The sequence below is a fragment of the Pelodiscus sinensis genome, chromosome 6, assembly GCF_049634645.1.
Source record: "Pelodiscus sinensis isolate JC-2024 chromosome 6, ASM4963464v1, whole genome shotgun sequence".
NCBI classification, from domain to species: Eukaryota; Metazoa; Chordata; order Testudines; family Trionychidae; genus Pelodiscus; species Pelodiscus sinensis.
The window spans coordinates 97,090,152-97,104,614 of NC_134716.1; the positions used below are offsets into that span (position 1 = coordinate 97,090,152).

General features: G+C 44.2%; 1 protein-coding gene across 3 annotated transcripts in view; it reads left to right on the plus strand.

The window, feature by feature from the left end:
* Nucleotides 1-14,463, plus strand: part of PLPP1 (phospholipid phosphatase 1) — a 168,507-nt gene that overhangs the window by 140,289 nt on the left and 13,755 nt on the right. Inside the window, exon 6 of one of the 3 annotated variants that reach the window (XM_075932461.1) lies at nt 7,630-9,226. The exons of the other annotated variants lie outside the window; for them this stretch is intronic. Coding sequence (XP_075788576.1) covers nt 7,630-7,734 — 105 coding nt within the window. The 3' untranslated portion in view covers nt 7,735-9,226. Of the gene's footprint in view, nt 1-7,629; nt 9,227-14,463 lie in introns of those variants that run through there. 3 annotated transcript variants of the gene reach the window in all.

The following is a 14,463-nucleotide window of genomic DNA, read 5'->3' on the forward strand; positions in this document are numbered from 1 at the left end:
AGAAGACTAGTGGTGGGGCCTGACATGAAGAGGATGATAATTGGTGGTTCTCCATGTCCACTGAAGGTATGACAAGATGTAGTGGTCTTAATCTGTAGCAAAGGACAGGTAGGCTAAATATTAGGAAAAACTAACTAGGGGTAGTTTAAGCTCTGGAATAGACTTCCCTGGGGGTATGTCTATACTGCCACCCTAGTTTGAACTAGGGTGGCTAATGTAGGCATTCGAACTTGCAAATGAAGCCCGGGGTTTAAATATCCGGTCCGCCACCATTTTTAAATGCCCCGTAGTTCGAACTACCTGCCATGCAGGAGGAATAACGGTAGTTTGAATTAGGAGCTTTAATTCGAACTACCTACTCCGTGCTGTGTGTAGCCGTGGGCAGGTAGTTCGAACTACGGGGCATTTAAAAATGGCAGCGCCCAGGAACATGCAAATGAAAACCGGGATATTTAAACCCCGGGCTTCATTTGCAAGTTCTAATGCCTACATTAGCCACCCTAGTTCAAACTAGTTTGAACTAGGGTGGCAGTGTAGACATACCCTGGGAGGTTTTGGAATTAGTCACGGGAGGTTTTTAAGACCAGGGTGGAACTAGGTTTACTTGCTCCTGCCTCAGCACAGGTGGTTGGTGCTGATGTTCTCTTGGGTCCCTTCCAGCACTACATGTTTGACTCGGTTGTTCTAAACTGTATGAGGAATGGTCACATAGTATAGTGAGGGCAATGTACACAAAAATGTATACTGTAACTTAGTTTTTCATATTTGCTTTGTGGATTATATTCAGGGAAAAAGACTGTTTAATTTCCTAAACTGTATCCAAGTAGTTGGCTGTTTATCCTATTGTGATGCTTATTACTTCAATATAAGAAAGCGTCCAACTTCCTGAAGACCACAGAAAAAATGTTTTGTTTTGGGGGTCTGTGGATAGTACCACTTGTCACATTGCCCTCTTTGCCATAGGAGCCTGCAGAGAGACTACATAAGTTTCCTAGAAACTGAATAGGGAGACAATGTACAAGCATCCCCTATGGACAATTAAGGAGTATTACTGAGTCCCAAAAGTCATCCAGCTTCTCATTGTTAGGCAAGATAAATGCATTGGTGATGAGCTCTGAAAAGGGAGTGGGAGAATCTAAAGTCCTTATTGACAAATATGAATTTTGTGCATATAAAGAGCTTTAAAAATAACTTGAGATTTACCTTGCCATCTACAATGCAATTAATACATTTGTTTGGGAGCTTGAGGCCATTCTCCTTACAATTTAACTCTTGGCTAGTAGGATAGAATTGGGCAGCTGTGCTGAGTTTTACTTGCTCAAGAAAATAAATATTTACTTTGATATGAGTTGGATTTGTATGCCTGAGAATGCATAACTGTACTCTTGCTCTCTAGCATTTGTATTTATTCAAAATATTTTTCCACAAGGGAAAAAAAATTATATACAAATTACTTTTTTTTTTTTTTTTTTTTATCTGTCACGTGCAAGCAGTGCTCTGCCATCATCCATCTAATCACAAGTGTGGCATGCATCAAACTTAATATGTCACCAAAATATAAGCACATATCTAGGGTTGCTAGGTGTCCAGTTTTGAACCAGACAGTTCAGTATTTGAGCTTGCTGTTCTGGAAACAGATTGAGAAAATATAAATGTCTGGCATTTTCTAAATAAGATGTAATGTAGATTGTGATGTAATGTCAAGTGTGTCCAGTATTTTTGTTGAAACCATCTGGCAACCCTACATATATCAGGAGGAGTACTTTTTTCAGAGTCAAAGGGGTAGCCGTGTTAGTCTGAATCTGCAAAAGTGAAGAGGAGTCCTGTGGCACCTTATAGTCTAACAGATTTATTGGAGCATAAGCTTTCATGGGCAAAGACCCACGAAAGCTTATGCTCCAATAAATCTTGTTGGTCTATAAGGTGCCACAGGACTTCTCATCACTTTTTCAGAGTGGATTTCAAGCACCATATCATCTTGTATATCTTTGCAGTTAAAATTGCTGTTTCCTTGTAATAAAGACTGCTTGTACCCTGCTCCAAAGCCCTTACTTTGCTATTATAAAGTAGAACACACAAATAGTCCTGCGTGAATACTAAGATTGTATTCACATCTAATTTCCAAACATGGTTTGTGGATATCCGCAGTAGGGATGTTAGTGACTAGTCCACTATCCGATAAGCAAATACTTATCGGATAATCGAGTAGTGACTCGACTAGTCGCTTCCCACCCATACACACACTGCCTCTATCAGAAAGAGGCTCGCCCTGTGCTCTCTGCGGCACCCTCCCTCCCCCCTTGATGCCTCTGAAAGGCAGCAAGATGGAGGGACGGGAGCCAGCTTAAAAGCTGGTTCCCCCAGCACTGTCTTCAGGCTGCTCTCAGAGGCAGTGGGGGGATGGGGATGTTGCTGCAAAGCAGCCCCTGTCCACAGGGTCTGATGCCTGAGCAATCTCTGTTCATGGTGGCTAGCCCTGGCCGCCACGAACAGAGGTTGCTCCAGCACCGTGCCCTGTTTGTGGCAACCAGGGCACCAGCCCCTGTTCATGGCGGACCGGGCTGTTTGCTGTTAACAGGGGCTGCTAGACTCAGTGTGAGCTGGGACCAAGCAGTCCCAGCTAGTGCCAATCGCTGAGCCTCTGCATTTTAAAAGTAGTAAGAGCCGCTGGGCTCTTACTACATTTAAAATGCAGAGCTGCAGCGCGCGTGGCTCCGGAGCCAGGACTACTCATTCCCAGCTGGAGTGGACTCCTGGAGCTATCCCTGCTGTAGCTCTGCCCAGAGATGCTTATCAACTAATCGTATAGTCAATACAAATTGTATTGAGTGTGCGATTATCTGGCTAACTGTATTTTAACATCCTTAATCTCCATATTTCCAGGGCTTTACACTGAAGTCCATCTTAAACTAGTTTTGTGTCCTAGATTGCTGGGGTTTTATAACCATTATATACAGCAGCTCTTTCCTTGAAATCCTATAGCTTCATCTTTCCTATAGTTCACATGAGAACAAACCGGTGAGGAGAGTGCTCCAGGCCTTCTGTTGTTCGGGGAATCCATTTTCCATTAATCTAGGAGAAAATTGGATACATTATTGTAAAATTAGTTTAACCAATGTTAGTGTTTCAAGGATGATCAGGTATATTGTTTGATGATGTTTTTTGTTGAAGTAAATGTTTTGGAGAACTTTCAGTAAACATTCAGTTAAATAGTTCATAGTTTCTGGCAAACTGGGCAGAATTCATTGGCACGGGGTGTTTATTTCTATCTCATAAATACACAATTTTCTAACCATATAGGACTAGAATAGAGAACCCTGCTGTTTAGAAATGGTGTTTCTATCACACACGTCAGTAGACAGTCAAGCTACTTAGTACTCCATACTGGAATCCAAGCATGAGATCTAATTCTAGGGTTAGATTAATTTGAAGTCTCCTAGTGGACATTTGTCAATGTTGCTAAAGCAGTCACTACAACATCTTCTCAATTGCTGTGGGTCAGAATAAATGCCTGAGTTTGATTGGCAAAGCTCTGTGTGAAAGTTTGGCTCTAGGCTAGCCAGCAGTGTTAGTCTTTGAAATGAGCTCATACTTGAACTTTTTTGCCAGCAGCAGAGCATGATGTGTACTGCCCAGGGAGTTGGAGCAGTGGCAGAGTCCATGTGAACGAAGTGACCTGATGTAAGCAGGACCACAATAACTGTTTTCCCAGACTTTGTTTTTTTTCCTCTCTCTAGCCAGCAGAGAAAATGGGTCTGCATTCTACATGAGCAAAACTGGCTTTGCTCCTTCATGAGAGGAGGCCTGGAAAAGAGCCTAATTTATCATCTTTTAACTGCAAATGTCTGTTCTACTGAACCAGCACTTTCTCTTTCCAGCATAAGACCTGGTGCAATGAATCTTTCATTTTTATGAATTCCAAATCCAATCCTAAAGGATTGGTTATCTTTAAGAGGATTGAATCTGAAAATTGATGCAGATTCTTAGGGGCCAGAAGCTAGCCTATAATCCTTAATATGCCTGCTCTAGAATTCCAGTATCAATAGTTGTATGAGGCTCTCTTAGAAGAGGTAGTCCCTGAAGTGGAGTAGAACCAGTGTTGGGGTATATGTTTCTCTTTCCCCGGAGTCCTGACACTAATATGAGAGCAGTGTCATTAAAAACTGTGTTGTGCTCCTGAGCCCCAAAGATCCTTGCCATTAGAGCAGCCCTGAATCTGTTGTGACTTGTTCTCAGGACCAGCCTATTGGTTTGAGGATCTCAGAGTTATAAAAGGGTGTATCTTCACTACAGTTACCCCAGAAGATTTGTACCCATCTTAGCCTACCCCAGGTGTGAGCTGCCACACTGCAAAGCTACATTCAAGTTATTGCACTTTATTTGCCCATGTGTGTCCCTAGGACTTGTATGTAGAGCCCTACAAATCCTCAGATACACATGTAGATGTGGATACAAATTTTGTATCCATACAGGGCTCTCCACTGAGCCTGTCACACTTATGCTTCCCCCCTCCAGTGTCTCCCACTGAGAAAGAGCTGATCACAGTGGGAAAAGGAGGAGGTGGCACTGACCAGTGGGGCTGCTAGTGGGTGGGATGTGCTGAGAGTGGCGGTGGGGAGATGATCAGGGCTGGTTACATAATTTGCTCTTTGGCAATGTGCATTGGTAAATTCAGGCTGCTTCTCATGTTTAGGTTGACCACCCCTGCTATGGTTATTTGTGCTGCAGTAAGCAGAGATGCTCTGATTCTTTTTCCCAGTGATTGTGGGGAATATGTCTGTCCCTTTGGGATATATCTGGGCAATGGTGATTAGACACTGGATGACTATCAACACTTGAGTGATTTTTTTTTAAGCCTGTGATCTCACTGCAAAGGATGTAGGTTCCAAGTCAGAGTAAAAGCAAAATTTCTGCTCTAATCCAGACCCCTAACAATGCCAGCCAGCCCAGGTTGGAAGCCCCATTAGAACTGGTGAGACTTGTGTGTAGAAAGGAGGGGGAGTAGAGGTACATCCAGGGGAGAACCCTGATTTACTCCAGTGATGACATTACCAAAGTGGTTTACAGCTTTTCTCTAGCTAGCAAAATTCAGGAGTAGGCAGCAGAGATCAGTCTCAGAATGTAGCCCTATGTTTGCACTGTATTTGAGGACCTGGTGTCCTTGGCAGTAAACTAAAAGACATTGTTTTGTGCTATCTGTACCAAGAAATGTTGACTCCCAGCACCAGGGACTTTGAAGATATGTTCAGGAACACAGGTGAAAAAGTTAATATTCATGTTGGAGAGGGAACCAACTTTGTCGGGAAGCTATGTTGTGACACGTGCTCCCCAAATGGTAGTCATTAACATAGATAGTTAGATTCCTTATACTGCTGTCTTCATGTACTCTGTTGTTAATCAGTTACTGATCCAGAGAAAAGGTAGCAGTACCAGTGGTGTAGTCAGAAGGGCCCACTTGGCTGGGCCCTGACTTCAAGTGAGTGGACAAGAATGGTGGCTTAAGGGGAGCAGGACAAGAGGAATGGAGGGGGATGCCCCAGCCCCGCTTCATGGCTGGAGCGCTGGGGAAGAGTGGGGCAAACCCAACCCCTTTCTCTGGCTTGTTAGCTAGGCGGGCTGGAGGGGGTGGGCCTGGGTGTAGAAAGTGTGGGCTACAGCCCACTTAGGCTCACTCCTGGCTATACCCCAGATCTGCTGGTCTTCTGGCATTATGGCAGTCAGCAGTAATGAAGTGCCCTGTTGTGATATGAAGAAAGGAATGCCTGCAGTGTTCTCCTCCCTCTATCTAAGGACTCTGTGACCTGCTGGACACAATAGAGTTTCTCCTTCCATCACGAAAGAAAATGTCAGTTCATTTTTTGTTGTTGGAAAATGGTCAAACATTGCAGTCAGTTGTATTATTTGTGTGAAGTAATTTCTAGTTCATCTATCTGAAAAAAATTCAAGCATTTTCAGTTGGTCTTCCAGCATGAATTTTTTACCTTCTGTTGGTGTTTTTATTGTTTCAGATTATGTTACTAGTTTAGTAACAGAAGTGGTTTGTGTGGTATGATTCACACCCATACAAAGTGGAGGGAAATGTGGAATATGTTCCAGCAAGTGTTGGCTGACTCAGAATTGATCATCTGGAGTCTATCTCCTGCTTATGTGGTGTCACTGACTTTCTACTGTTCTGATACGATAGGCTGATAATTTTTTTAGAAAAAGTGGTTGCTTCATAGACATTGCCAACAGCAGAAGCAAACTAATACTGAAGTGTTGCAATGCATATACGTATCCCCCACAAAAAATTAAGGTGCAGCTAACACTACAGACACCCAGTGCTTTTTTTTTGTTTATATATAAAAATCCCAGTACTCCTTTCCTGAGGAAAGTAAATTTGAAAAATGCTTCTCCCGCTCTTCTTTCTTCGTCCTATATCATGTCAACATATGCATGGACTTAAGCAAAAAGCACAGTTTTCATCTTGCTGTTCCTGCCGGCATGGCACGAGCGCTCCCAGGGCTGGCTGGGGGCTGTGCAGGGGGAAAGCAGTGCGGTGTGAGTGCTCCCAAAAAAAGGTGATGGTACACTGTACCAGTGTGTACCATTACAAAAAAAGCAGTTAAAATGCCTAATAGTATTATGTCATGTAGCATTTGTGGACTGAAGAAGGTGTAGTGTCTTTTCATGGCAGAAAACCATGAGATCCAGAGTTAACTGTAAGATTGTACTTCTCAAACAGGGCATCAACTCACTCAATCAATAACTATCTCAACCCCACCCTTGTGTTTACAACATGGTGTAATGAAACACTAATTCTTGCACTTCTGTTTTTGTACTTGGTGAAATTATAGGGGGAGTCATTTTAATGTTCTCATATATCAATCTTAAAGAGGTGCCAAGCTGTAAATTGTGAATGTAAGGGGATTTGTGGCCTCTTACTAAAACTCAGTGGGGGGTTTTGGCTGGCTAGTTCCCAGTACCAAAAGGAAGGGGGAAGAGTCTGAGAAATCAGAACCCTGAGGCTGACAGTTCCCAGGAACATTGGGAAGAGGCCAAAGCGCCAGGTCAGCTTGATTGATGGGGCAGGCAGGCTAATGAAGGCATCAGGAGGCTGGGGTGGGAGGTCCGTCCTTCATGTGAGCTAGATTTTCCTGGTTCAGATGGGGGTGGGCTGAGCTAAGGAGAATGCAGTGGCCTCAGCTGATCTAAGGAACAGAACTATGACACCCAGAGAGATCCTGAGACACAGCACAGAGAGCGGTTCCATGCAGGGAGGAGAGCTGCAACCACGGAACCAGAGGGGCCAAGGAACCAACTCAGGAGCTGGAGGCAGCGCAGCAGTGTGGAGCTGGGCATGAGCAGCTTGGAGCTGGGTGTGGTGAGCTTCAGGGGAGAGCGGGGGTGGAGGGAGCTCAGGACAGAGGCCCCAGCACAAGCAGATACCACCAGCCAAGAGGCCTGTAGGGTTGCCAGATGGTTTCACCAAAAATACCAGTGTCTCTCCCCCCGAAAAAAAAAACAGGAAAATTTTGTTGCGGGGAGGGGGAAGTGCCGAGCTGCCGAAATGCAGTTGCGGCCGAGCTGGGAAAAGCAGAAAATACCGGACATTTTATATGTCTGGTATTTTCTCAATTTCTTTACCAGACAGAAGGCGCAAATACCGGACCTCCTGGCAACCATAGAGGCCTGGCAGGCCAGACTTGGAGGGGGATATTAACCCCATTTGGGGAGAAGTGTCCAACCACTTAGAGCCTGAAAGCATGTGGCCACCACCAGAGCCAAATGTCCAACCCACAGCATCCCTGCAGCACAGCCAGGACCTAGGAAGGAAGTCTGGGATATGTGAAGAACAGAATGTGACTTCTCTAACATTCCGAAGCTGCTGTTAGTGATGTCCCTGTGTCACAGAGTGTGGTTATGAGTTTTCCTTTATACATTCCCATTTGTCCTTATTCATTTAAAAATTGCTATTCAATAAATTGTACTTGCTTTAAACTGTGTGTAATGACCAGCATATTAGGGAAGTGTCCAGTGTAGAGAGAGCACCCTGGAGGGCAGGACACCCAGGCCCTGGCCCAGGTGACCACAAGATTGGGGATCAAGCCTCCCAGGAATCCTGTGCCCAGCCTTGTTGGGGGTGATTAGGATTCTGCCACGCAGGAGAATGGAAGAGGAGCCCTAGAGGTCAGGGAGGTCTCTAGGTAAAGGAAGTGAGAGCAGGGACTCAGATCCTTTTGCTAGCCCATTTCACCAGAGTAGTATAGAAGCTAGGAAAGTTGCCCTCAATAATGGGGACCATTCACTTGCTTACCTTAGCTCCACCCCATTCTGTCTGATCCATACAAATCCACCTCACATGGAGGACAGGACACCCCCTCCCCCTGCCTCTGGGCTCCCTCATTAGCCTGCCCACCCTGTCAATCAGGCTGACCTGGAGCCTTGGCTCTTCCTAGTTTTCGTGGTGATTGTCAATCTCAAGGTCTTGATTTCTCATTTTCTTTTGGTAGTGGGTCTAGCCAGCCAAAACCCCCCACTGAGTTTTAGTAAGGGGCCAACAGTCTCCTCACACATATATTCTTCTCTGCTAGGGCTGTACTATGGAAGAGATCTGCTTTGAATGTGCTTGGAGTTCTTTCATGTATCCAACTCTGTGTCATAAAATATTGTGCTGTATTGAGTTGTGATGTATGGAACATTTGCATTAACACAGTAATTTTTGGGGAGGTGGGGATTATGGACTTTAGAAGCCGGTTTGTCTTTTTTGATGTTACTGGGGCAGAATAAAAGTTGTTGACTGTTTCTGACAGTCAGCACTTGGAGAAATAAAACCCTACTTCTGAATTTGCAGGGTTTCTTGAATTATTTTTTAATTCCAAGGTTTGTGTCAGGCATTACACACTCAGTATGTCGGCATGTACCTACCAACTTAACTTCTCAAAACATTACTTTTTTTCTTAAGACCGTATCCATTGTATTTATGGTTCTAGGGGCCCACAGAAGAAGAGCCCTGTTGCAGTAAACACAGCAAACTTTAGGAGGAAAGGAAAGAGAAAATGCCCTTTTGTTCTGTAGGTCAAGGTCTTTGGCTAAATACAGTCTCACCCATCCTCTGTGGTGAGGTCTCTATGCTACAAACATCTTATGGTCTGTAAGAAGGAGTCTGACTTGTTTGCCAACCCTTGTGACCCCTCACTATTACAGCTTCCTTATTTCAGAGCCCAAGAAATGCTGAGGGCTCCGTCTGTACTGTTTGCTTTTTGTGGAAGAGGAAATGCAAATGAAGTGCTCATTTGCAAATCTCACACTCTCATTTGCATATTTTCTTCTGGTTCTTTTTGTGGAAGAAGTTTTAGCAAAAAAAAAAAAAAGCAGTATAGACAGGGCCAGTTTTCGGGGGGGAAACCCCTTTTGCGCAAGATCCCTTATTCCTCAAAAAATGGGGTTTACAGGATTTTGTGCAAAAGAGTTTTTTTTTCCTGAAAAATGGCCCCGTCTACACTGCATTTTTTTCCGCAAAAAGGATTGGAAGAGAATATGCAGATGAGAGCGTGAGATGTGCAAATGAGCACTTAATTTGCATTTCTTCTTCCACAAAAATCAAACAGTGTAGACGGAGCCTAGGAGTGGGGATCTTTCTGTTGCCCTCCTAATGCTTATAGGAGTGGGACTATGCTAGGTGCCTCAGAAGGGTGTCTCCTGTTGGTGGGGAGAGACATTATAAAGGATAGGAAATGGGTTCTGGAGGGGATTTGAGGGAGTCCTAACCCATGATATATAGCAGAGAATGCACACAGAACCACATCTGGTACAAAGGTTTTTAAAAAATGTTGTAGAAAGGATAGAGCTTAGCTACTCCATGCAAGATGGAACTGGAATAATGGTGTAAGTGGTTGCAGAGATGTAGCAACTGCAAGCTGCTCAGCAATAGCAGTTCTCCAACAGCAATTGCTACAGCAGTGAGCCTCCTGCAGTAGCAAGTTTAAATCGCACAACTATTGTACAAGGAAATGATGGCTCAGCAGCAGCAGATGATGCAGTAAATAGTGCCATCCTTACACCTCTAGGAGTCCCAGCAGCTCATGCATATACCAAGGGGGTTCCCCCAACAGTTACCAGGAAAGCTAACCAAGGTGGAGCTGACCTGAAGCCTTCCTTTGTTACATTTGAGAGTGTGGCACTAGCAGCTCGGTGACCCCAAGAACAATGGACTGTAATCCTGGCTCCACATTTGATGGGTCTGGTCCAGGTGACCTGTTGTAACCTAGATTTTGAGAGGGCAGTAGACTACAAACAAGTGAAGTCCACCACTTGGATATTGCTGAGAAGACCTACTAGCATCAACCATTTAGAGCAGTGAGTCCCCCAAGGGGCCATACTCCAGATAGTATTGCAAAAGTTGAGAGAGCTCTATTTGAAATTGCTCCACCCAGAGGACCTATCAAGGAGCCACAATGTCTGAGATGAGAAAAGTTCATAAAAATATTACCCACAACAAACAAAAAGTGGGCACTATGGCACTGCCTAGAGATGTTACCAGAAATGGTAAGGCATAAGACTTTGTAGAAGCCAAGATGACCAGAGGCAAAGGATTACCAGGCTTCAGCAGGGTGCAGGATGGAACAGCAGGAGATCTATGGGAAGGAGCAGAGAGCCAGAATCAGCAACAGTCTGTTTGATCTTCTGGGAAGATGTGTTAAGGGTTGGGTTTATCAGACTACTGCTCGGATCATGAATAGTCCAGTCCAGGCAACTCAAACAATGGGAGCAGGATACAGCTATCTTTCCTTCCCCATCCCCGAAACATAGCTGGGCCTGCACTCAAGGCTCCCTCTAAGTTGTGCAATAGCACAGTCCCATAGCGAGTTTCTCCCAGATGGTCCAACCAGTTCCCCAGACCATGGTGAGACTTGGGAAAGCCACTGACCCTAAAGAAGGAACATCTGGAGCAATGTGGCTGCTGACACCCACAAGGAAAGAAGAGATAAGCAGCTGGAAGTCCTCCTACAGAGCAGGAATTTTGGCCAAGGACAGAGGAACCACCCTCATTTAGTCTTCATGGTGTAAACAGTATGGGTACGTCTAGACTACAGGCTTTTGTTGACAGAGGCTTTGTCGACAGATACTGTCGACAAAGCTTCTGTCGACAAAGAGTGTTTAGACTGCATCCAGTTCTGTCGACAAAGCAAGCCGCTTTGTTGACATGAGTGTAGATGCAAAGGACAGTGGAGATGCAATATTATCTTCTGTTGACAGAACTCTGTCAACAAAAGGTGTTATTTCTCGTAGAATGAGGTTCACCGCTGTCAACAAAACTGCCGAGTTCTGTTGACGTTATTTCGACAGAACTCGGCGGTAGTGTAGCTGCAGATATAGTTTTGTCGACAGAAGTCCACTTTTGTCGACAAAACCCTGTAGTCTAGACACACCCTATCTGAACTTCACACTCAAGGAGGTGTGTTTGTGTTAATTGAAAGGGGTCAGCAAACTGGGGCTAGTGACGGTCCAGCTGTTGGTGCTGTGCAGGTACCGTCAGGGGGTGGTGTAATTTGTGCACAGTATCCCATGTGTTGGACACCTGGGTAGAAGGAAGACATTGTATTGGATATTGGTCTGATTCTATTGATGCATCATGAGGTGAGAATGCTGTTTCTCTTACCTGGAACGTCAGTGAGGCAGAAACAAAGGTCCCTGATCAGCGTGTTCTCTAACTTTTTCCATCCAGAATAAATATTAAGTGCACCACCATTAGACACACATGCCACTAGCTATGGGTGCTCTACTAATCAGCTAGGCGGTATTTGAATCTCTCCTGGGTAGCCACCAAAGCATTCAGTTTATAGGGAATGCTGTCCCTGACCTTAATTGAGTTACCATTTGAGATTGGGCCTCTTGTGACGTTATCAGCTTAAACTACAGCCATACAGATAATTGTTGCAACCACTGTTATATGTTTGCATCAAATCTTGTGCAAAGTGGGCCAAGTGAAGTGTTTATAAGGCTTATGATTTGCTGGTTCTGTTCATACATATATCATTTTTGTATTACAAGTATTGGCTGTGTATTTGTATTACAGAAGTTTGCTTCTGGTAGACATCAACAGGAGACTTGGCTTGCCCATTGTGAAAGGACTACTAGTTAATAGAAGTACTTGACTCACAAAGGGCTTTGGGTGATGTCAGTCCACATCTGATGAGCTTTTCTGTGAACATTCAGACCACCATGAGGGCAAATGACATCCACCTGTAAAAAACTGAGTCATGCATAGACTTGCTCACGTAACAAACTCAGGTGACTTGCTCATGTGATAAAGCTTTTCTTAGGATATACTCTTGCATAGAAAACAATGGGAGTCCCTCCACATGGCTGAGGATATATAAAGAAGCCTGGAGATTCCTCCATTTTGTTTTCAATCCTGCATCTTGCCTCTTGAGTATCTTTACTATGAACTGAAGTTTGAAACCAAGGACTAACTGGATATAGTCTAGAAATATGATTTAAACCACCAGGTTATTCTATCTTTGCTACAAGCCTGCATCAAGAACTTTGCAGATGGTGTTTTGTAATTCAATTTCTTTAACAAGTTTGACTTGTCTTTTGTTTTTCTTTTAATGAATAAACCTTTAGATTTTAGAATCTAAAGGATTGGCCATGAGTGTGCTTTTTTGGGTAAGATCTGAGTTGTAAATTTACCTGGGAATGTGGCTAGTCTTTTGTGATCATAAGAACCTTTTCATTTGGTGAGATTTTCATAATCTCTCATCTGTATAAGGAGTGGTACTGGTGGTGGCACAGGAGAACTGGAGTGTCTAGGAATTGATTGTATGATTTCTTGCTAGCCAGTGTAGTGAATATAGAAGTGCTCTTTAACTGGTTTGGTGTGCTTTTATAGTGGAGGACTGCCAGTCTTGTGCTTTAATAGCCTTGTTTCCCTAAGCAGTTCACCCTGAAGTGACACTCCAGGCTGTCATTATTAGTATGTATTAGTGATCAACTATGCATCTGTTCCTCTACACTCTCTGAAAGCTACAGCAGTAGCTCCAGAACTCTTGAAGCTCTTGTGTGTTAGTGTCCTTTATCTCTTCATATTTTTTCAGGGCAAACTTCTCCTTCTGGTTGATAAGAGAATTATGTTCCTTTCTGAAAGTCACATCCCTCAAAACCTTGATGTACTACCCATAGCCTAATTGCCTAATAGAGTGATTTAATAAGATGCTGAAAGGAACGTTGAAATGCTTCATCAGTGACAACTACAAACAGTGAGACGAGCTACTCCCGTCCCTCCTGTTTTACCATGAGGAAATCCAGCAAACATCTATAGCATTCTCCTGTTTGAGTTGCTTTGCAGTCATCAAACTTGCAGAATATTGGACTAGGTTTTTTTCTCCCATCCCAATCTTTCTCTAAGATGACATAGGGATCTTAAAATATGCCTTACCATTAAGGGAATAACTGAGAAACCTAGAGAGAATTTGAGAGAGGCCCAGCATATCAAGAAAGAAATTACAATAGAGGGGCATGACTACACACTTTCCAACTGGGTGATCTCCTGCAGCAGAAATTAATGGCTCAATGACAGGTTGAGAAGACTAGCATGGAGAAATAGAACAAATACCTATCAAGTGAATCATCTCAAATTTTGGAAGACACAGGAGGCTCCTCCAATGGAACCTGAATTAAGGTCCCAAGTACCTTTATGGCCAAGAATCAACAACAGTACAGAGGTATGTGAGGGGCTCTAAATGTCTGCTCCTCTAAATGTCTCAGATTTCATTATTTTCCACCTGCCCAGGACAATGCAATTTTTCTAACATCTAAAGGCCACTCTGGGTCATCTAGTTAGGGAGAGTCCATATCTGTTGTGGGATACAGTTTGAGAGGAAGTGTGAGCAATGCTGGAGATGAGGGTAACTAGAATCCAAAAGCGAATGGAGGTTCTTGCTCCAAAGCCAGATGACTGAGTTTGGGTTTACATTGACTTTAGAAAGGTTAATTCCATCTTTAAATTCAGCTACCCATTGCCAGGGTAGATGAGTTACTATAGAAGCTGGGACCAATGAAACACTGGAGCGCTATTGACTTTAGGGATGTTAATGGGTAACCCAGGTGATGCCTTACTGGGTAATGGTTAACCGGTATCTGGGGACCAGCCCCCTGCCTGTGGCTTGCCATAGTTGGAGGGCTCCTCCAGTCCTGCATTGGGCTGGAAGCAGCAGCGGCTCCGCTGGCCCTGTGTGGGGCCAGAAGCAGCAGCCCCATTCCGGCCTGCCAGCTCTGTTGGCCCCATGCAGGCTGGGAGCCAACAGCCCTGCACAGGGCTGGAAGCAGCCACAGTGGAGCATCCCCCCCATGTGCTCCCATTTAATCAGTTAACTGGATAAAGTTAACATTTAACTGGTTAACTAATTAAATGGGATTTTACATCCCTAATTGACTTGACTTAAAAGGGTACTGGCAGATCCTCTTATCCCAGGGCTGGGC